This window comes from Mobula birostris, chromosome 7 (genome assembly GCF_030028105.1).
Source record: "Mobula birostris isolate sMobBir1 chromosome 7, sMobBir1.hap1, whole genome shotgun sequence".
In the NCBI taxonomy this organism is placed as follows: domain Eukaryota; kingdom Metazoa; phylum Chordata; class Chondrichthyes; order Myliobatiformes; family Myliobatidae; genus Mobula; species Mobula birostris.
Genome location: NC_092376.1, coordinates 79,117,486 through 79,141,455, shown reverse-complemented (window position 1 = coordinate 79,141,455; position 23,970 = coordinate 79,117,486). Strand labels below are relative to the sequence as shown.

General features: G+C 40.0%; 1 protein-coding gene across 1 annotated transcript in view; it reads right to left on the bottom strand.

The window, feature by feature from the left end:
- Positions 1 to 23,970, bottom strand: part of LOC140200768 (protein diaphanous homolog 3-like) — a 560,350-nt gene that overhangs the window by 158,909 nt on the left and 377,471 nt on the right. Inside the window, exons 24-25 of the mRNA XM_072264370.1 lie at positions 6,884 to 7,048; positions 6,220 to 6,355 (exon numbers count right to left, since the gene is read on the bottom strand). Of these exons, the coding sequence (XP_072120471.1) occupies positions 6,220 to 6,355; positions 6,884 to 7,048 (301 nt within the window). The remainder of the gene's footprint in view (positions 1 to 6,219; positions 6,356 to 6,883; positions 7,049 to 23,970) is intronic.

The window sequence follows — 23,970 nt, the reverse complement described above, 5'->3', positions numbered from 1 at the left end:
TGGCAGTGGACTCTGCTTGGTTGGACCAAGTCAGGTCATTTGTGATATTGACCCCGAGGAACTTAAAGCTTTTGACCTGTTCCACTTGCGCACCACCGATGTAAATTGGGTCGTGCGGTCTGCTACTCCTTCTGAAGTCAACAACCAATTCCTTCGTCTCGCTGACGTTGAGGGATAGGTTATTGTCTTCGCACCATGCCACCAGGTTCTTAATTTCCTCTCTGTACTCAAACCCATTATTACCCGAGATACGGCCTACAATTGTTGTGTCATCAGCAAACTTATATATTGAGTTTGATGGAAACTTGGCTACACAATCATGGGTGTACAGTGAGTACAGCAGGGGGCTGAGTACACAGCCTTGTGGGGCACCGGTACTCAGAGTGATTGTAGAGGAGAGCTTGTGTATATATATATATTCTGTGTCTTCCCAATTGCTTCCAGAAATTCCAGCCATTGCTGCTCTGACATCGTCCCTGCCAGTGTTCTTTTCCAGACAATTCTGGCCAACTCCTCTCTCATGCCTCTGTAATTCCCTTTACTCCACTGTAAACTTATACATCTGACTTTTTCTTCTCCTTCTCAAACCTCAGGGTGAATTTGATCATCTTCTGTTCACTTTTTCCTAAGTGTTCTTTTACCTTAAGCTCGCTAATCAATTCTGGTTCATTGCACAACACCCAATCCAGAATAGCTGATGCCCTAGTTGGCTCAACCACACGTTACTCTAAAAAGTCATCTTGTGGGCACTCCAGATTGATTTTCCCAATCTATCTGCATACTGAAGTCCCCCATGACTATTGTAACATTGCCTTTTTGACATGCATTTTCTATCTCCAATTGTAATTTGAAGGTCATATCCTAACTACTGTTTGGGGATCTGTATATAACTCCCAACAGGGTCTTTTTACTCTTGCATTTCCTTAGCTTTACCCACAGTGATTCAACATATTCCAACCCTATGTCACCACTTTCTAATGATTTGATTTTATTTTTTACCAACAGAGCTACACCGCCCTCTCTGGCTTTCTGCCTGTCCTTTCAATACAATGTGTATCCTTGGACAATAAACTCCCAGTTGTAATCTTCTTTCAGTCATGATTCAGTGACGCTGTCAACATCATACCTGCCAATCTGCAACTGTGCTACAGGTTCATCTACCTTATTCCGTATACTGTGCACATTCAAATATCACTTCAGTTCTATATTCACTCTTTTTGATTCTGTTTGCCTTTTATGTTGCAACTCATTCTGTTGACTGCAATTGTGCTCTATCAATGGCTGTTTGTAAACCAGCTATCTCATCTTCAGCACTATTATCCGCTTTTCCTACAATACTTTTTGCATTGAAATATATACAGCTCAGGACATGAGTCACACCATACTCAACCTTTTGATCCTAACTTTTTCAGATGTCTTACCAACATCTGCCTTCACAATCTCTCCACTAACTGTTCTGGCACTCTGATTCCCATCCCCCAGCAACTCTAGTTTAAACTGCACTGTGCAGCATTAACAAACCTTCCTGCTACAAAGTTTTTCTTGGGAAAGGTTATTAAGAGTTAAAGGCATAGGACTAATTATAACTTTTGTGTACCACTCACACTCAAAAGTGGAGAATAGTAAAGACTTAATGGCTAAATGATCCACATCTTTATTGTACTCCCTGCATATCCGTACGAGAGAAAAAAAAAACCTGAAAACAACCTGAAAACCTGAAAACAATATATCTGCTGTTTGCATCAAGTGGCAATAGTGGAATACAGAATCAAAGTAATAAACAGATTTCCAAGGTCAAACCGCAAATAAATATAACAAGAACTAAATGTGTTGTATGTTAACTGAAATATGGATTAGTTTAACAGCTTACTATTGTCTACAATCCAAGACTTGGCAGGATAAAGGTGGGGAGTGAGTGATGCAAATGAGATGGAAGCACTCTGAATTAATTATGAAATGAATCACACAAAGAGCTCTTATGAGCTGCAGATTATATATTTTTAAAATTTCTGACATTCCATATATTGTTAACATATTTAGCTTGATTTTAAATCAGCTAAGGCAGCAGGAAAAGAACATGCTAATTATTATCTTTTATTTCTACATTAAGGGAAGCTTGCTGTGTCCATGTGAGCCAAGAAGGAGCTTTCTATTCCAATTCCACTTTGAAACTTTATTCATCATCTTGAAGCTTACAAGATATCAAGTGCTAATCAAAGTAGTTTTGTTTAATATTGCAAGAATGTGGCTAAAGTGCACTGAAATGCATCCAATTTTAAGGATGCAACCTTATCAATGTTAAAATAGTAAATGTCACTACCTGGGTTAAGTTAGTCAGTCTACTATATTTTGAAAATATTCATAAGCTGTATACATTCAGCATAAAAATTTAAATAGATGCTACCAATTTATACCTTCTGATATTGAATGAGAAAAGAACGTTAGATCCAACTGTTTACTGATCATTTTCTTCACAGTTTAACAATTGTCCACTTGTACTTTATACAATTACTTATATACAAGTACCTGCTTAGTAGGCTTCCTAGTGGTCACAGGATGTATATGCAGTTGTTTAGTATATCCCCTAGTGTTTACATTTGTATGATTCTTGAAAGTTCTAGGAAATTCTGGAGATTTCTGATCGGCTGACTCTTATCTGCAAATTTGAATGGATTTTTTTTTTATCAATGTAGTTTAGGAAGAGCTGCTCCCCGTAGGGTACTCTTTTTCCTGTTGTCTCTCCTTCTACTAGCCTCTGCTCCTGTAACTGTACGTTTTCAATATTCTTTGTTGAATTAGCACAATAAAAAAAAATTGTGAAGCAACAGGTTTTGTGTTTCTTTCCTGACTTCCGAAAGAACCTTGGATTAAAAACATCAGAACCCAACAATTGCCATAGTAGGCAAGCATGGCTGCAAAGATCTACGGACCTGTAAGAATAGCAGACAAAGTGGAATTCACTCAGCGACTCAGGAACAGCTTCTCTCCCTCTGCCGTCCAATTTCTGAATAGACAGTGAAACTACTCACTACTTCTCTTATTTCTGTTTTTCCACTACTTATTTAACTATTTGATATAAATATATATATTTACTGTAATTAACAGTCCCTTTCTATATTATCATGCATTGCATTGTACTGTTGCTGTAAAGTTAACTAGTTTCACAACATATGCCGGAGATTTTAAACATGATTCTGATTTTTAGCACGTAAATAAAGGGATAAGAATTTTCTCTGTTCCAAATTGTCTAGAGAGAAAACTAGTTCTGGCTTCAATACAGTAGATGGAAATCAGGAGTGAGGAAACTACTACATTGTTATTTAACAAATATAGATCAGTAAAAATCGAAATGAGCACTGAAGTTAATATCGGGCTTAGCCATATGAGCTGGTAGGATATGGGAGGATATTGGTCACACGGTGATCTATTTCGTTTACACAGCAATCCATTCTGGTACCTAGTGAAACTGGTTGCACAATCTATTAATTTGGTTGCTGGACAACCTATTTCAACCTTGATTGCAATCTATCAATAGTTCAAGCTCGCAGTTAAAGTAATAAAAAGTAGGTACAAATTAAGAACTAAACAAAACAATGGCCAAAGTTGTGAAACCTACTAAGAGATCTTGCCCAAAAAAAAACACCTCAATTTGATGAAAAAATCCAGATGAACTATACCAATTAAAAAAGGTAAAAAAGGATCTAGTGCTTCCCCAGCATAAATAACAAATAAACTCTTCTCAGGCTACCTGCTGGGAATGCTGGGTAACATTCGATGACAAACTTTGCCATCTTCATCAAAGATGACCTGGGACTCGGGACAGCTGGTGTTCACAGGATTCCCTGTGAATACAGAGAAGCGTATAACAGCCAGACAGGGCACATGGTGGAAATCCACATCAAGAAGCATAGAAAGTGTATCCACTTGGGTTAACTGGAAATTGGCGGTAGCAGAACATTGCATGTGCAATGGTCTTGGGATTGACTTCAATGGCACAAAACTACTGTGTCACACTAATGGCTTTTGGGACTGCCTGGTGAAGGAAGCCATTGAGATAATACTGGAGAATATTTTTTTAAACAAAGGTGAAGGTCTCGCTCTAAGTAAGACCTGGAATTTGATTGCAAACAAGGCAGGACAGCAGAAGCCTGATTGGTTGAGGACTAACCAATCAGGAAGTACGGATGACAGGGGTATAATTTACCATCGGACTAGACATACCTAGGCATCATCCCTGATGAAGATGGCAGAGACCGACATCGAAACGTCAGTTAACACTAATATGTGGAATATGTGCTTTAGAGATAAGACCACATAGTTGGATTGATCGTATGTACAGGCGAATGAAAAAGTTAACGGGACAAGTAAAGACTATTATGAATCAATTGGGAAAGAAACATGAAATATGCAAAAAAATACAATAACAGTATAATAGAGACAGTGGAAAGTCTAAAGAATAAATCTCTTCCTTAACTAAACGTGAGGAAAAAAAAAATCGAAGTGCAAGGTCTGGGGCTTAGAAGCAATATGAGACTGCGCAGGAAGGACTTCAGGGAGGTGGTCCTGCTAGTAACAATTTTGGAGACACTGCCAAGGTCGCTATTTCTGGCGCCCTTCCATGAAGAATGAGGAATTACAGTCTATGCTGAAGTCTCCTGAGACAATGACATCATCTGAACTCCGAAGAATTACGGCTTTCATCCAAGACAGTGCCACCATTTGAAGAATTCCAGGATGGACACTCCATAGCTGCTTGTAGCAACTCAAGTGAGGATGATCATGATGAAACAGTAAGACTGACAGCTATGTCACAGTTTGCTCCAATAAAGACTAAACAAGCAAAGACATGCAGGACTGAAAATGAAACTGTTGCTAATCAGTGTATTGACAAGCTAATCCCTCTTGTGGCAGATCTATCAACTACTTTCAATGCCTGAAGCCATCACACAAGTAGTCTATAATTACTGATATTAAATGGATTCTGGTCAGTACCACTGCTGCCAGAATGTCAACCATGGTTGACTTTCACAGTTGCTAGTCAACAACACCAGTGCATGAGGTTACAGGGACTTCACAACAGTCTCACTGTCTATCACATGACTTTCAGACAACATCTGAGGGGCTTACCAGCCATTGATTTGACTATCATACAATATGTGGATGGTGTCCTAATTGCATCCGAAGCCGCAGACCAGCATGAACATGATGTGCTTTATTTGCTCGATTATCTATCCCCTAAAGATCACAAAGCAAATCTAGACAAGGCACAATTACAACAAGAAGAAGTAATTTACTTGGGACAGCAAATTTCCCAAGAAAAATGGGAAACCGCTGAAGATCTTGCAAATAATGACATGATCTATGAATTTCCTAATTTAGGTTGTTTTTGATTATTTTATACATAACATAGATACTGCAAGTTTTTCTGCATTGTATTTTCAGATGTAATGATTCTAAATGCGTGATTTAGAATGGGGGGAATTGTTGGATCCATTGTAATTTTCATTGCAGTTTAATAATTCATTGCCTGCTTATATTTTATACAATTACTTATATACGAGTAATTGCTTAGTATGGTTCCTAGTGATCACTGTATGTATATGCAGCTGTTCATTATATTCCCTAGTAGTTACATTTGTAATATTCTGGGAGGTTCTGGGAGCTTCTGGTCCTGCAATATTTGAATAAGGCTTTTATGATTGGTTGATTCTTATTTCCAAATCTGAATGGAATTTTTTTACTATAATTTTTTTATTGTTGTATAAAAAGAGCTGATCCACATTGACTGTCATCTTTTTTCTTTGTCTCTCCCTTCTGCTGCCAGCCTCTGCTCCTGCTACTGTCTGTTTTAGATGTTCTTTGATGTTTTAATGCTTAATAAAATTACCATGAAGCAACAATTTGTGCCTCTTTCCTGACTTTGTAAGTAAACTTGGATTAAAAACCTCTGAATCTAACAATAACATTCCCATATCAGATATGCACTGCATGGTTGAGCAAACAAAATGAAGTAGAGTATCTATGATTTATTAACGAAATGCATTGAAATGCCATCAGTCTACAATAAGGCAGGATTCAATCTATTTCCCTCTTGTTGATCCACACATTGTGATGTATAGTAAGTCTTCAAAGCAAACTACTTGATGACAGCCAAAATGATTAAATGCTTCCTTGCTTTCCTATTATATTTAATGTGGGAATGTGTGTGTGTATTTTTACCTGAATTCTTCTCCAGCAGTTGTTGCTTCCTTTTCTGTCTCTCCTGCTTTTCTTTCTCTGCCTTCTCTCTGGCCATCCTGACACGCCTCAGCTTTTCTTCTGCCTCTCGCTGCCTCACGTTTTCTTTAAAAGCTTGCTGCAGTAAACCAAAATTAAAAGAATCTTTAAAGAAAAAGTCAAATATGCCAAAAATAAATTGAGGAGGAGTAATTAGAATATGTATGCTTTATGATTTCATTTAAGTGGCCCAAAGCAGCTGTCTTAATTATTGTTCTTAGTTTTCAAGACACCAAAGGGAAAATAGTTTGAAATTTGATTATTACTTGAAGGGAGCCTGTTATTTATGCTCAAGTAAATACAGTGGTGCAATCTACTATTCTCTGACCTTATGAAATATATTCTTAGTGGTCTTTTAACAATACATAATTAGTATTAATGGCAAATTAAAAAGTGAAAATTAATCTGATAAATCTCTTTGGTAATAATACTGAAGTGTTATATTAGCAAAGCAAACAACCACTAATTGGTTTGTACGAACTTCATATTCCTCTTATTTAATTAATGTAGCATTACAAAAATTTTAATCTCAAAACAAAACTTGCAGCAAGGTAAATTTGAAATGTTTGTTGTTTCACATTCAAAGTGTTGCACTGTAAGAACATACCAAAAACATGGATCTGAAGTTACTGATCTCATTAAAAACTTCCTCTATTGTGACTTTCTTTGGATTGATAACAAAATAGTGCATCAGATCAAGGTAGAGCTTTTCCATGTTCTTATGCATGTTGGCCAGTTTATGATACACTTCACGGACATAACTGGCAAAACTGTGATTTTATTATTAAGGAAATATAGAGTTGCTGTTCAAAGAGAAAATTATATGCTTGTATTTTTCTAAGGTTTCTTTCACCCAGAATTATTTTGTTAATTTTTATTCGATTAACAGAAACAGAACTACTAAATATCATTGATACAAGACTAAGGTGAGAGTATTTCCACATCTTATAGAATGCAAGGTTTTAATAGCAGTGCTCACTCTTAATTACTTTAGATCCATCCTCTTCCTATCAAATATTCTGCACTCTCAATAGAGTGTCCTTGAACCCAGCATCAGGGAAACAGTAAAACAAATGGGTTCCAATCGTACTCCTCAGAACAATTACATTCTATATTTGTTGCATATCCCACCCTCCAGCTTGCTCTCACACAATGTTTGCTTAGTGTCAGATTTGTGTTCCATGAAGCATTTTGACCCACAAATTGCTGAATATGGATACAAGAATCTCAAGAGGGTTACTGCAAACCTGCGTCTTTTGACCCTTCCAGGTGACAGACATTTGATATTTGACATCTGGCTGTGGTGTGAACTGTGCTAGAACCTGTGTTCCAAGAGATATTGAACCATGTATATGCACTGCAAGGAAAACTGGTATCTGACAAGTTCAGAAACTTTTGATGTGAGCTTGAGCAATCATGGGTCTCCACAGGACAAGAGGTTCCTGCACAGAGCAGGAATTGCAGTTTACAAGGAAGATTCCTCCCTACAATATATCGTAACTAATAGAAGTACTTTAAACATAAAGTAATTATTTATATTATTAAACATCAACTAGCTTTTATTTCTATTCAGTCAGAAAATCTAATCAAAGATTTAATTTGGAGCAAACATAAAGAATGCCTCAATCAAAACATCTGCTGAGAAAGGACCAGAAGATAAAAAAAATCTTATTCCAAACGAGTTAGTCGTAAATTCTGAGTTCACAAATGTGCGATGAATTAAATTTGTTAAATTCTTTTCCATGAAGGTTGTAAAGTGGAATAAGTGTAGTCACATAAATCTTCCGTTGAATGGTGGCAAGCAGGTTACCTGCCCTAGAAGTATGAAGTTTCCTCCTCTAGGGTCAGAATCAGACTTATTATCATTGACATATGTGATCAAATTTGTTGCTTTCTGGAAGCACTACAATGCAAAGGCGCCCTTATTGTCATTTGCACCAGTACAAGTACGCACAGGGAGAAGGGTCTACACCACGCAGGTGCATGACGCAGCGCGCCAAGGTTTAAAAAGAGGAATTTTCAACCGTTCTTGTTTCAGTCGAAGCAAACAGCTGAGAAGGGAGTGAAGAAATCGGGTAGAAAAAGTCTTTTTTTTAAACACTGCTCGGGAAGAAGCGTCTGCACTGCGCAGGCGCGTGACATAGCGCGCCAAGGTTTAAAAACAGACCACCATATACAGCCAGCAGCGTTGTGAGTGGGCAGCAGAGTGGGACGGCTTTGGCTCAACAGGCTTCGGCGAGAACAGGCAGAGGCCAGGGTAGGTTCCGGTAAGTTTTTTGTCCAGATTGTTTAGAGTAGAGAGAATGCCAGGTAGGATGTTGGAATGCTCCTCTTGCAGGATGTGGGAAGTCAGAGGGACCTCTGGTGTCCCTGACAATGATACCTACAAGAAGTGCATCCAGCTGCAGCTCCTAACAAACCGCATTAGGGAACTGGGGCAGGAGCTGGATGACCTGCGGATCATTCGGGAGAATGAGGAGATTATAGATTGTAGCTGCAGGGAGGTAGTTACACAAAAGGAGTGGAGCACAGGAAATTGGGACACTTTCAGGCGAGGGAAGAGGAAAGGGCAGGCAGAGCAGGGTTTCCCTGTGGCCATTCCCCTCAACAACAAGTATACCGCATTGGATACTGTTGGGGGGGATGACTTACCTGGGACAAGATGCAGCAGCCAGATATCTGGCACTGGTTCTGCAGTGCAGAAGGGAGGGTGGAAAAAGAGGAGAGCGGTAGTGATATGGGACTTGATAGTTAGAGGTGCACATAGGAGGTTCTGTGGTCATGACAGAGGATCCAGAATGGTTTGTTGCCTCCCAGGTGCCAGGGTCAAGGATGTCTCTGATCGCTTGCATGACATTCTGAAGTGGGAGGGTGATCAGCCAGTTGTCGTGGTGCACATCGGTACCAATGACATAGCAAGGAAGAGTGAGGAGGTCCTGGAGAGTGCGTATAGAGAGCTTGGTAGGAAGTTGAAAAGCAGGACCTTGAGGGTGGTAATCTCAGGATTGCTACCTGTGCTACGTGCCAGTGAGGGTAAGAATAGGATGCTCTGGAGGATGAACAAGTGGCTGAGGAATTGTGTAGGGGGCAGGGTTTCAGATTTCGGTATCATTGGGACCTCTTCTGGGGCAGGTGGGACCTGTACAAAAGAGATGGGTTGCACTTGAACTACAAGGGGGCCAATATCCTTTCAGGGAGGTTTGTTAGCGCTATTGGGGAGGCTTTAAACTAGATTTGCAGGGGGATGGGAACCAGATTTCCAGAGCTGACAGTGTAGCTGGGGTCAAAATAAATGATGTTAAAAGTTCAAGCAAAGCTGCAAATAGAAAGGTTGTGAGTGGTGGTAAAAATCCACTGAGGTGTATATATTTCAATGCTAGCAGTATTGTGGGGAAGGCGGATGAGTTGAGGGCGTGGATTGACACGTGGAATTATGACCTTATAGCAATTAGTGAAACTTGGCTACAGGAGGGGCAGGACTGGCAGCTTAATATTCCAGGGTTCCGATGCTTCAGATGTGATCGAGGCAGAGGAATGAAAGGTGAGGGGATAGCATTGCTTGTCAGGGAAAATGTTACAGCAGTGCTCAGGCAGGACAGATTAGAGGGCTTGTCTACTGAGTCCTTATGGGTGGAGCTGAGAAACAGGAAAGGTGTGGCCACATTAGTGGGGTTGTATTATAGACCACCCAATAGTCAACGAGAATTGGAGGAGCAAATCTGCAGAGAGATAGCAGGAAACTGCAGGAAACATAAAGTTGTGGTGGTAGGGGATTTTAATTTTCCACATATTGATTGGGACTCCCATACTGTTAGGGGTCTAGATGGGTTAGAATTTGTAAAATGTGTTCATGAAAGTTTTCTAAATCAATATATAGAGGTACCAACTAGAGAGGATGCGATATTAGATCTTCTATTAGGAAACGAGTTAGGACAAGTGACGGAAGTGTGTGTAGGGGAGCACTTTGGTTCCAGTGATCATAACACCATTAGCTTCAACTTGATCATGGATAAAGATAGATCTGGTCCTAGGGTTGAGGTTCTAAACTGGAAGAAGGCCAAAGTTGAAGAAATGAGAAAGGATCTAAAAAGCGTGGATTGGGACAGGTTGTTCTCTGGCAAGGATGTGATTGGTAAGCGGGAAGCTTTCAAAGGAGAAATTTTGAGACTGCAGAACATGTATGTTCCTGTCAGGATTAAAGGCAAAGTGAATAGGAATAAGGATCCTTGGTTCTCAAGGGATATTGCAACTCTGATAAAGAAGAAAAGAGTTGTATGAAATGTATAGGAAACATGGAGTAAATAAGGTGCTTGAGGAGTATAAAAAGTGCAAGAAAATACTTAAAAAGGAAACCGGGTGGGCTAAAAGAAGACATGAAGTTGCCTTGGTAGTCAAAGCGAAGGATAATCCAAAGAGTTTTTACAGGTATATTAAGAGTAAAAGGATTGTAAGGGATAAAATTGGTCCTCTTGAAGACCAGAGTGGTCGGCTATGTGTGGAACCAAAAGAAATGGGGGAGAACTTAAATAGGTTTTTTTGCATCTGTAATTACTAAGGAAACTGGCATGAAGTCTATGGAATTAAGGGAAACAAGTAGTGAGATCGTGGAAACTGTACAGATTGAAAAGGAGGAGGTGCTTGCTATCTTGAGGCAAATTAAAGTGGATAAATCCCCAGGACCTGACAGGGTATTTCTCCGGACCTTGAAGGAGACTAGTGTTGAAATTGCAGGGGCCCTGGCAGAAATATTTAAAATGTTGGTGTCTACGGGTGAGGCGCCGGAGGATTGGAGAATGGCTTATGTTATTCCGTTGTTTAAAAAAGGATCGAAAAGTAATCCGGGAAATTATAGGCTGGTAAGTTTGACGACGGTAGTGGGTAAGTTATTGGAGGGAGTACTAAGGGACAGAAACTACAAGCATTTGGATAGACAGGGACTTATTAGGGAGCGTCAACATGGCTTTGTGTGTGGTAGGTCATGTTTGACCAATCTATTGGAGTTTTTCAAGGAGGTTACCAGGAAAGTGGATGATGGGAAGGCAGTGGATGTTGTCTACATGGACTTCAGTAAGGCCTTTGACAAGGTCCCGCATGGGAAGTTAGTCAGGAAAATTCAGTTGCTAGGTATACTTGGAGAGGTGGTAAATTGGATTAGACATTGGCTCAATGGGAGAAGCCAAAGAGTGGGAGTAGAGGATTGCTTCTCAGAGTGGAGGCCTGTGACCAGTGGTGTGCCACAGGGATCAGTGCTGGGTCCATTGTTATTTGTCATCTATATCAATGATCTGGATGATAATGTGGTAAATTGGATCAGCAAATTTGCTGATGATACAAAGATTGGAGGTGTAGTGGACAGTGAGGAAAGTTTTCAGAGCCTGAAGAGGGGCTTGGACCAGCTGGAAAAATGGGCTGAAAAATGGCAGATGGAGTTTCCAAGTGTGAGGTATTGCACTTTGGAAGGACAAACCAACGTAGAACATACAGGGTTAATGGTAAGGCACTGAGGAGTGCAGTGGAACAGAGGGATCTGGGAATACAGATACAAAATTCCCTAAAAGTGGCATCACAGATAGATAGGGTTGTAAAGAGAGGTTTTGGTACATTGGCCTTTATTAATCAAAGTATTGAGTATAAGAGCTGGAATGTTATGATGAGGTTGTATAAGGCATTGGTGAGGCCAGATCTGGAGAACTGTGTTCAGTTTTTGGTCACCAAATTACAGGAAGGATATTAATAAGGTTGAAAGAGTGCAGAGAAGGTTTACAAGGATGTTGCTGGGACTTGAAAAACTCAGTTACAGAGAAAGGTTGAATAGGTTAGGACTTTATTCCCTGGAGCGTAGAATAATGAGGGGAGATTTGATAGAGGTATATAAAATTATGATGGGTATAGATAGAGTGAATACAAGCAGGCTTGTTCCACTGAGGCAAGGGGAGAAAAAAACCAGAGGACATGGGTTTAGGGTGAGGGGGGAAAAGTTTAAAGGGAACATTAGTGGGGGCTTCTTCACACAGAGAGTGGTGGGAGTATGGAATGAGCTGCCAGACGAGGTGGTAAATGCGAGTTCTTTTTTAACATTTAAGAATAAATTGGACAGATACATGGATGGGAGGTATATGGAGGGATATGGTCCATGTGCAGGTCAGTGGGACTAGGCAGAAAATGATTCGGCACAGCCAAGAAGGGCCAAAAGGCCTGTTTCTATGCTGTAGTTTTTCTATGGTTTCTATATGCAATGAGAAACTTACTTCCAGCAGCCACAGGCACATGACATCAAATAAGCAGCATTCATAAGAAAAATATAGGTTATACAACATTTTTACAAGGAAGAACACAATTAGAAAAAAAAAACAAAAGTCAATTGGAGAGCAAAGTGATCAAAGTGGTGTCAGTGTTGCTCTACTGAGGTAGTGATTTGTGACTCGCAGGTTGGCACAAGGAAGTAACAGATGAAGGAAAGTAACTGTCCTTGAACCTGCTGGTGTGAGACTTCAGGCTTTGGTACCACCTGCCCAATAGTAGATGCAGGAACATAGCATGACCCAGATGGTAGGGATCTTTGATCATAGATCATGATGCAACAAATAGTACATTTGTAGAAGTTAATTAAGAGTATTTGGTAACATGCCAAAAGTCCTGAAACTTCTGAGCAAAGTTCTGGCGAAGCTTCTTTGTAAATGCATCTATATGCTGGGTCCAAGACAGGTAATCTGATATGTTAAAGCCCAAGAATTGAAATCTACGGAGCCTTGAGTCTCCTGTACCTTCTCCCTGATGGCAAAAGCAAGAAGAGAGTATGTATATCTTGGGTAGTGGAGTCCCTGGTGATTGATGCTGCTTTCCTGCGTCAATGTTTCATGTAGATGTGCTCAATGTTGGGGAGGCCGTTACCCATGATGGACTGGATCATATTCACTACCTTTTGTACAATTTTCCATTCAAAGGTACTGGTGTTTTTTCAAGCCAGTCAATATACTCTCTACTTTGTCAAAAGTTTTTGATATAATACTGAATCTTTGCAAACTCCTAAGAAAGCAGAGGAGCAGCTGAGCTTTGTCCGTAATTGCACTTATGTGCTGGGCCCAGGACAGGTCCTCCGAAATAATAACACCAAGGAATTCAAAGTTGCTGACCCTCTCCACCTCTGATCTATGGTGATATTAAGAGCTCAACAGTTCCATGTGCAGTAGAACAACAGTATGAATGATACACTGGTAATAAAACATTCATATCTTGTTGGTGGAAATGGAACATTTCAACAATGCTGATGGTGAACTACAAAGCTCTGAATTAGTGGGACCCACATTCCAAGTCTACCTCCACTTACAATCTAATTTCCCAATGATTTCTGGGCAAAATTCATCAGAATCAACCTGCTTTGCTAAATATAATTCCCTTCAGTGGTACGCTAGCAGAGGGGTACTTTGCATATACAGTATGTATGCTACAGGTAGACATTAACTGTAATGTTGAATGTGGCTGTTCACAAGAAATGTCTTCTCTTTTCAGTAGTACTTGACTCAGAAGCTGCAGTTTCTGAAGCTCCAAAAGAAAGAAAAATCTGGCGGGAAATATGAGACAGTATCATCAGGAATGGACGGAACAAATAATATGAGCTAATCATCACTCTTAAATTGATTGCCTGCAAAAAAGATGTCCTTCTGCAAGGAAAACTCCAGAATATTCCACAAAGTTTACCTGAAATATCAAGAGGGAAGATTCTGAACAAGAATGAATTAATTGATTAAAAGACAGAAGCCTAAGTGATGTGCTGTCAAATTTGATATAATGGTGGATACAATTCACAGACAATGCTAAATTTTTATCACTCTCCTTTCAAATAATTGCCATTTTGATTTTTTAATGTTTGGACAGCAAATTCATGTTTTTTATTCCCTCCAGCATTGCAACATTTGCAAGGGAAGCAGGAATATCACTTTGAGGATGATACGCCTATGATTATGTTTTTTGCAGAAGACACATACTTGCAAATAGTTCCTATTGATGGGGGAGGGGTGAGTTAAAATCATATGAAAGTATTAATGTGCTTATTGGGGCTATAAATTAATTGAGTTTTTTTTAAACAAGCATATAAGGGGAAAGATTTTCCAGCAAACCTTTGGCATTGCAGGACTCCGGGATAGAAATTCATCGTTAGTTACTTCCACAAAATATGCAACATAGCTTCAATTATACATGGTACATTGCTTCCTAAATTTACTCCCATTGTTTCCTTCCAGGACTACATGGCATAGTTAACTTAAGCAAATGAGAATGAATCTCTGTATACTGGTGTTCAAAATAAAAGGGAAAACTAATTTTAAAAATAACATTTTATAGCCTAACATAACCAAGTTTATTTTTGATAGCTAATTCATCTCCTTTAGGAGATCTGAACAATAAGATTTTGTAGCATGTTACTAAAGTATGTGATTAATTACTTAATAAAAAAAGATCAGATAAATAACTGCATGCTTATTTTCCCCACAATTACCCACTAAATCATATCACCATTGGCTCTCAGCAGTGGGAGCACCCTAAATGAAAGAAAATGAATTTTTAAAAGGTGATAATATATCAAACTTAATTAAAATAATGATTTATATAATTTTTAGAACTTGTTAATATTTAAGTGTGTAAAAACCATTTAAGATAACTAAATGCAAAGGTTGCAACATTTCACAAGGCAATGTGGGGTAATACTGACCTAAATCTAGTCAAAATTTTATTTTCCTATATAGCTAAAAATAGATTGTATATAACTTCTTGCTTTGTATTCTGTTGTTTCCTTTTGAATAATTTTCCAGTCCAATGAAACCTATAAATGAAGCAGAATGCAACTGGCCCGGATGGAATCCCTGCTCAGGGTAGCTAGTGGGAATATTTGCTGACATCCTGAACCCTTTCCTACTCTAATTAGAAGCTTTCATTTGCTTTAAGAAGCAGATTTTTGATTCGTTTTTGAAGTTATATCATGAATAACCAATTGCTGAGATGTTTTACATATGACTTACGACTTTCTTATGGACATATCATACTTGAGAGTGACACTTTGAGAGTGCTAGAGACCAAGACCTTGCTTATTATAGACCAGTGAGCCTTACGTCTGTGGTGGGAAAGCTGTTGGAAAAGATTCTTAGAGATAGGATCTATAGACATTTGGAGAATCATGGTCTGATCAGGGACGATCAGCATGGCTTTGTAGAGGGCAGATCGTGTCTAACAAGCCTGATAGAGTTCTTTGAGGAGCTGACCAGGCATATAGATGAGGGTAGTGCAGTGGATGTGATCTATATGGATTTTAGTAAGGCATTTGACAAGGTTCCACACGGTAGGCTTATTCAGAAAGTTAGAAGGCATGGGATCCAGGGAAGTTTGGCCAGGTGGATTCAGAATTGGCTTGCCTGCAGAAGGCAGAGGGTGGTGGTGGAGGGAGTACATTCAGATTGGAGGATTGTGATTGGTGGTGTCCCACAAGGATCTGTTCTGGGACCTCTACTTTTCGTGATTTTCATTAACGACCTGGATGTGGGGGTAGAAGGGTGGGTTGGCAAGTTTGCAGACGACACAAAGGTTGGTGGTGTTGTAGATAGTGTAGGGGATTGTCAAAGATTGCAGAGAGACATTGATAGGATGCAGAAGTGGGCTGAGAAGTGGCAGATGGAGAAGTGTGAGGTGGTACACTTTGGAAGGACAAACTCCAAGGCAGAGTACAAAGTAAATGGCAGGATACTTGGTAGTGTGGAGGAGCAGAGGGATCTCGGGGTATATGTCCACAGATCCCTGAAAGTTGCCTCACAGGTGGATAGGGTAGTTAAGAAAGCTTATGAGGTGTTAGCTTTCATAAGTCAAGGGATAGAGTTTAAGAGTCGCGATGTAATGATGCAGCTCTATAAAACACTGGTTAGGCCACACTTGGACTACTGTGTCCAGTTCTGGTCACCTCACTATAGGAAGGATGTGGAAACATTAGAAAGGGTACAGAGGAGATTTACCAGGATGCTGCCTGGTTTAGAAAGTATGCATTATGATCAGAGATTAAGGGAGCTAGGGCTTTACTCTTTGGAGAGAAGGAGGATGAGAGGAGACATGATAGAGGTGTACAAGATAATAAGAGGAATAGATAGAGTGGATAGCCAGCGACTGTTCCCCAAGGCACCACTGCTCAATACAAGAGGACATGGCTTTAAGGTAAGGGGTGGGAAGTTCAAGGGGGATATTAGAGGAAGGTTTTTTACTCAGAGAGTGGTTGGTGCGTGGAATGCACTGCCTGAGTCAGTGGTGGAGGCAGATACACTAGTGAAGTTTAAGAGACTACTAGACAGGTATATGGAGGAATTTAAGGTGGGGGCTTATATGGGAGGTAGGGTTTGAGGGTCGGCACAACATTGTGGGCCGAAGGGCCTGTACTGTGCTGTACTATTCTATTATTATCTATTCTATTATCAACCAACAATCAAAGATGCCTACCTATATCTTGTCTGCATCTTGGAAAATTTGACTATCAGCTCTTTTTCTTCTCCTTGCTTACATCAGAAACTAAAATGTGAGGATCTGGTACAAAAGGTGGCAGAAATACTGGACTGAGAAAATAAATCAACTTCCACATGACTGCTTCAAGTTGGTGGGCTGGTCTATAACCAAGACCGCAACATCTAACCTAAATGATAAAGCCAATGCCACCATATAGACTTCATCAGTAATTGCGTACAGGACTGCATGTCAAAGAATGAAGGCTGCCATTTTGTAAAACTGTTCTTGTGGTTATCATTTTGTGAACTGGTTCTTGCTCAGGAATGGCTGATTATAACAATTGGAAGTATACACAATGGGGTCCCTACCAATAATTTGCTGAACTGGAGAACATTGCTGAATAAGCAGCAGTTTGTGATCTCACTTGATAAGCTAGAAACTTCAGGCCCATGAAATGGGTAGCCTGTGGCCTGAAGTAGCCTAAGCTATGTGTTTGGCTGACCTGATCTGAACAAAAAAGTTACGCGAGGCACATGCCCTTATCTGGTGGATGAGCAATCAAGTAATGGTGCAGGTAGCTCTAGGACTAGATCCAATGTCAGGCTGACACAAGCTAGCCAGAGCCAACAAAATTGAAACAGAACAGTTCAATCCAATAAGAAAGAGGATAAGAATGAAGGATTTCAAGCATAGAAGCAGCAAAACCTCCAGAGATCAACCATTGCTGAAGTACATGACCCCTCTTCAGGGATTTGAAGATTAGGCCTGGATCAAGAGTAATTCTTGGCCAATGTGAACTCCTATTTCTGGGTATTACCTTCACTATTCCTTGACTGCTAGGGAGGATCAAAGAAATCTAGTGTACAGATATTTAATTTTGTTTGACTTACCATGCTTGTTTCTAAATGAACCAATAAACCTAACAGACAGTTAATACAAATTCTCTTTGTGCTTAACCAGTCATTGTTGTCAAGGAAGAACACCTGCATCAAAAGCAAAGTCGGGCAGTATCACTTGCAACAGTGAATCCCGCCCTGATGACTCAATGCATTCTACGCTTGTTTCAAACAGAAGGTCAATGAAATGATGCTGCCTGCACTGGCCATCTTTAATGTACCAGTCACCATAACAGAGACTACATCCCAACAACAAACCCACAGAACGCAACTGGCTCGGATGGAATCCCTGGCTGTATCCTCTGACCCTGCTCAGAGTAGCTAGTGGGAATATTTGCTGACATCCTTAACTCTTACCAACTCTAATTAGAAGTTCTCATTTGCTTTGAGAAGCCCATCATCATTCTGGTGGCAAAGACAAATTAGATAATGTGCTTTAGTAACTATTCCCTGATGGCTCTGACATCCATCATTGGGAAGAATTTCAACATAAACATATTAAGTCCAGGATCCCAGACAACTTCAACCCACTGCAATTTATTCACCACCACCATGTTGTGTGCCATAAAGTAGGTTCATGGCACACACCATCTTCCTGGCCCTACACTCATCGTTGGAACTTCTGGATAGCAAAGACAACTATGTTAGGCTACTATTTATTGACCATAGTTCTGCCTTCTACTCTTTTCCAAACTTCTAGAGCTATGACTCTGCAACCTCCTCTGCAACAGAATCCGTGACTTCCTGACCAACAGACTACAATCGGTGAAGATAGAAGACAAGATCTCCTCCATGATTAACCTCAACACTGGTGCCACACAAAAGTGAATACTCAACCCTTTACTATACTCCCTATACACTCTAGTCTGTGTGGCCAAATCCTGCTCTAGGTCCATTTACAAGATTGCAAATGACACCACCCTAGTGGACCATATCTCAAACGATGATGAGACAGAGTAGAAGGAAATAGAGAATTCAGCGATATGATGTCCAGGCAACATCCTTTTCCTTGATGCTGGTATAACAGAGAAGCTAGTGAATGACTTCAGGAAGTGCAGTGTAGCACACATCACTGTCTGTATCAATAGCACTGAGGTGGAGATAGTTGAGAACTTCAAGTGTCTAGGTACAAGTATCACCAACAATTCCTCCCGGTCCAGCCATATGGACCCCTCTTAATCTCTGGGTTGTAAATGGTGTCATATATGTACTTCGATAATAAATTTACTTGAATCTTTGAACTTTGAACTTTTATTTTTATTTCAAACTGGCCTACAGCAGACTTCAAAGGACTGATTACCACACCAAATACAACAACCACAAAGTACTGAGTATACACAGGGCAATCTCTATCCTTTCATTATCATCATTATGTGACGAGTCGTATGATTTGGGTGATCATGGTCTATGACCATGATTGTTCTTGGCAAATTCTACAGAAGTGGTTTGCCATTGCCCTCTTCTGAACTGTGTTTTTACGAGATGACCACTATCATCGCTCCTCAGAGATTGTCTGTCTAGCGTCAGTAGTCACATTACCAGGTCTTGTGATATGCACCACTTGCTCCTATCCTCGGGCGGAGGGGTGGGGGGTGGTGCTAAGCATGTGTTACACCTTACCCAAGGGTGACCTGCAGGATAGGAGAGGGAAGAAGCACCTTACACCTTCTTTGGTAGAGGTACATCTCCACCCTGGCGTTCTTTATTATCCCTAAATTGCATTGGACCCCTACATATTTCAAAGGACTCAAATTTCAAAAGTTCAAAGTTCAAAGATTCAAGTAAATTTATTATCGAAGTACATATATGACACCATTTACAACCCAGAGATTCATTTTCTTGCGAGCATACTCAATAAATCCAATAACCGTAACAGAATCAATGAAAGACCACACCAAGGTGGACAACCACTGTGCAAAAGGCAACAAAAAGGAAAAAAAAATTAAAAAGCAACCAACCAATAAATTTGGAGAACATGAGATGACTTTTCACCTATGACTGCGTTCCTGTACATGGTTCTAACTCCATAATCAAGTTCGCAGACAACACCACAGTGGTTGGCCTGATCAGAGGGGATGACGAGACAGCCTATAGGAACGGGGTCCGGCACCTGGACCTTAACACCCAGAAGATCAAGGAGATCATTGTGGACTTCAGGCAGGTCAGGAGTCACACTCATGTCCCCATCTACATCAACGGAGCTGTAGTGGAGCGTGTATCAAACTTCAAATTCCTTGGTGTCCACATTTCCGAGGATCTCACCTGGTCCCTGAACTCTTCCATCCTGATCAGAAAGGCGCAACAGCGCCTTTATTTCCTGCAAAGCATCAAGAAAGCTCACCTCTGTCCCAGGATACTGACGGACTTTCACTACTGTACCATTGAGAGCATACTCACCAACTACATCTCAGTGTGGAATGGCAATTGTCCCACATCGGACCGCAAAGCACTCCAGCGTGTGGTGAAAACTGCCCAGCGGATTATTGGCACCCAATTGCCCACCATTGAGAACATCTACCATAAACGCTGTCTGGGCAGGGTGAAAAGCATTATCAAGGATGTATCTCACACTAACCATGGACTTTTTACTCTCCTCCCATCCAGTAGGCGCTACAGGAGCCTCCGCTCCCGCACCAGTAGGCACAGGAAGAGCTTCTTCCCTGAGTCTGTGACCCTGCTGAACCTCACATCACAGCGCTAAGAAGTATTGCACCCATATTGTACAGTCTCAGTACTTTTATATTTGTGTGCTGTAGCATTCACTTTTTATTCGCAGTTACTTTGTAAATAACACTATTCTTTGCATTTCTGGTCAGATGCTAAATGCGTTTCATTGGCTTTGTAGCTGTACTCGGCACAATGACAATAAGGTTGAATCTAATCTAATCTAATCGAATGAAGAGACCTTAGGTTATGGGAACAACTCAGTGATGGGGCAGATGAAATTGAGTAAGGTTACCCTCTGGCTCAAGACTCTGATGGTTGAGGGTAATAACTGTAGTAGTTAAGCTGCTGTCTTTTTCATGTATTTTAATTTCTTACCACAATGGTCAAGATCTGGACATCAGTATGAATATGGTTAAATATGTGCTGTACTCATAGTTTCAGTGTGCTCCTGCATATCCTACCCAGTACAGAGAATGAAAACTGACTCTAATACTTTGCAAGGTTCTAGATGTGTCCTGAAATTGCCACAATATTTGCAGAGGAACAGAAGCCAACAAATGGGTTGCTCAAAGTTGGGAGATATTATTTTTAATCGCTCAAACATTGTATTTTGTCACTTTTCGCTGTTTGGTAACAATGAAAAAACCTCATGAGATTATATATATAAAAACTACGGCTGCCTCCGGGTCAAATAAAATGGATAAAATGTTACAATAAAAGAAACAGTAAGGTTAATACAGAATCAAGGAAACAATACATATCACCTATTGTACTTTCAGAAGATACCTAGCCATTTTTGTTGTCAACAGTTTGACCAGAAGACTATAAGGCTTAGGAATAGACTTTGCCATTTGGTTCATTGAGTCTGCTCCACCAGTCCATCATGATTGATTTATTATCCTTCTCAACCTCGTTCTCCTGCCTTCTCCCTCTAACCTGTGACACACTGACTAATCAAGAAACTATCAACCTCCACTTAAAATATATTCAACAGCTTGCCCTCTGCATGAATTCGGCAGACTCACCGCCCTCTGGCTGAAGAAGTCACTCCCTAACACAGTTCTAAATAAACATTCCTCTATTCTGAGGCTGTGCCCTCTGGTCTTAGACTCACTCTATCTAGGCTTTTCAATATTTGATAGGTTTCAATGAGATTCCCCCTTATTCCTTTAAACATCAGGGAGTACAGGTTCAGAGCCATCAAATGCTCCTCATACATTAATCCTCACATTCCCAGAATCATTCTCGTGAATCTCCACTGGACCCTCTCCTAGTTCAGGAAATCTCTTCTTAGATAGAGGGCCTAAAACTGCTCACAATACTCCAGGTGCGGTCTGACCAATGCCTTATAAAGCCTTAGCATTACATCCTTTCTCTTATATTCCAGTCCTCTCAAAATGAAAGCTAACATTGCGTTTGCTTTCCTTATTACCGACTCAACCTGCAAGTTAACCTCTATGGAATCCTACACAAGGACTCCAAGGACCCTTTGCAACTCTGATTTTTGAATTTTCTCTCCATTTAGAAAATAGTCTATGCCTTTATTGCTTCTACCAAAGTACATGACTATATACTTCCCTACACCATATGCCACTTCTTTGTCCATTCTCCAAATGTATCCAAGTCCTTCTGCAGACTCTCTGCTTCCTCAACACTACTTGCCCCTCCACTTATCTTCATATCATCCAAAAACTTGGTGACAAAGCTATCAATTCGATCATCCATATCCTTAACATGTATTGTAAAAAAAAAGCAGTCGCAATACTGACTCCTGCAGAACACCACTAGTCACTAGCAGCTAACCAGAAAAGACCCCTTTATTCCCACTGAGTCCTGCCAGTCATCCGATCTTCTATGCATGCTGGTATCTTTTCTGTAATACTATGGGCTCTTACCTTGTTCAGCAGCCTCATGTGCAGCATCTTTTCAAAGGCCTTCTGAAAATCCAAGTAAACATCCACTGACTTGCCTTTGTCTATCCTGCCTATTATTTCCGCAAAGAATTCCAACAGGTTTGCCAGGCAACCTTTCCCTTTAGTGCTGACTTTGGCCTATTTTATCATGAGCCTCCAAGTACCCCAAAACCTCATCCTTAATAATAGACTCCAACATTTTCTCAAGCACTGTGAAGTCAGGCTAACCGGCCAATAATTTCCTTTCTTCTGCCTTCCTCCCTTCTTAAAGAGTGGAGTGACATTTGCAATTTTCCAGTCCTCCAGATCCATTCCAGAATCTAGTGATTCTTAAAAGATCATTACTAGTGCCTGAATTTCTTCACCTACCCCTGCCAGAACCCTGGGGGTATATTCCTTCCAGTCCAGATGATTTATTTTCCCTTCAGACCTTTCTGCTTCCCAAGCACTTTCTCTTTAGTAATAGCAACTACATTCACTCCTGCCCCTGACACTCTTGAAGTTCTGGCGTACAGCTTGTGTCTTCCAAAGTGAAGACAGATGAAAAATACTTATTAGACTGCCATTTCTTTGTCCACTTCCACCTCTACAGCACAATGTTCAAGTGGACCAATATCCACTTTCCACTCTCTTTTACTCTTTGTATACCTGAAAAAACTTTTGGTATCCTCATTTTGACTTGCTTTCACTCATATTTCAGCTTTTCTCTCCTTATGGGTTTTTAGTTGACCTCTGTTGATTTCTAAAGCTTCCCAATCCTCTAACTTCCCATTACTTTTTGCTATACTATATGCCCTCTCTTTTGCTTTTATGCTGCCTTTTACTTTCCTTGTCAGCCACAATTGCCTCATCCTCTCTTTAAAATACTTCTTCTTTGGGATGCATCTATCCTGCATCTTCCAAATTGCCCCCAGAAACTCCAGCCATTGCTGTTCTGACATCATCCCTGCTGGTGTGCCCTTCCAATCAACTCTGACCAGCTACTCTCTATGAGGGCATAATCAGGTTAGACTCATGTCCCAAATTTACACCAATGAAACTTACTACTACTCTTTTTTTTGCTCTATCAAAGCTAATTAAAGCAAATAATTTTTGCAGTTCTTACTAAATGAAGTCAATTACATCTTTAATTGATGTTTAATGTTGTTGCCTTGTATAAAATTAGTTTAAGTATATTATCACATCACATTTAATGTTTCCCAAAAAATTAAGTGTGACTACTTTATTACAGTACTTAATAAATAAGAGTTAGCCAAGTTAAACCGCAGATCACATTACATTACACACCCATGCAATTTATAACTGCACTGTGATAAAAGTAGACTAGCATGATCATGGAAAGCCACTGTTTTAAAGATGATGAATTGCTTCACCAAAGGTTTTTCCTTGTCTTTCTGATTTCCCTTTGTCTTCCATCTATTGAGTCTCTCAACAAACATCTGTGCTGTTAGAGGTTAATTTATTTGCTTAAATATTGTGAATAAATTTCTCATGTCATACAACTTAACTTCTGAAAACTGATTTCAACAGAAGTTAATGATTAATCTACTTTTCTTTTAATGATTGTTACTTAACTCCTGCAAAATGTTACCACCTGGAAGAACAATCATTCACAATATTTACTTGCAATATTTACTTCAAAAGTATTTGACTTTTTTGTTGCACTGAAAAATCTGCTGTGTTTAAGAATTATCACAATTGATTGTCTTCTTCCCCCCAAAATGATTGTGCATTAATAGAAACCA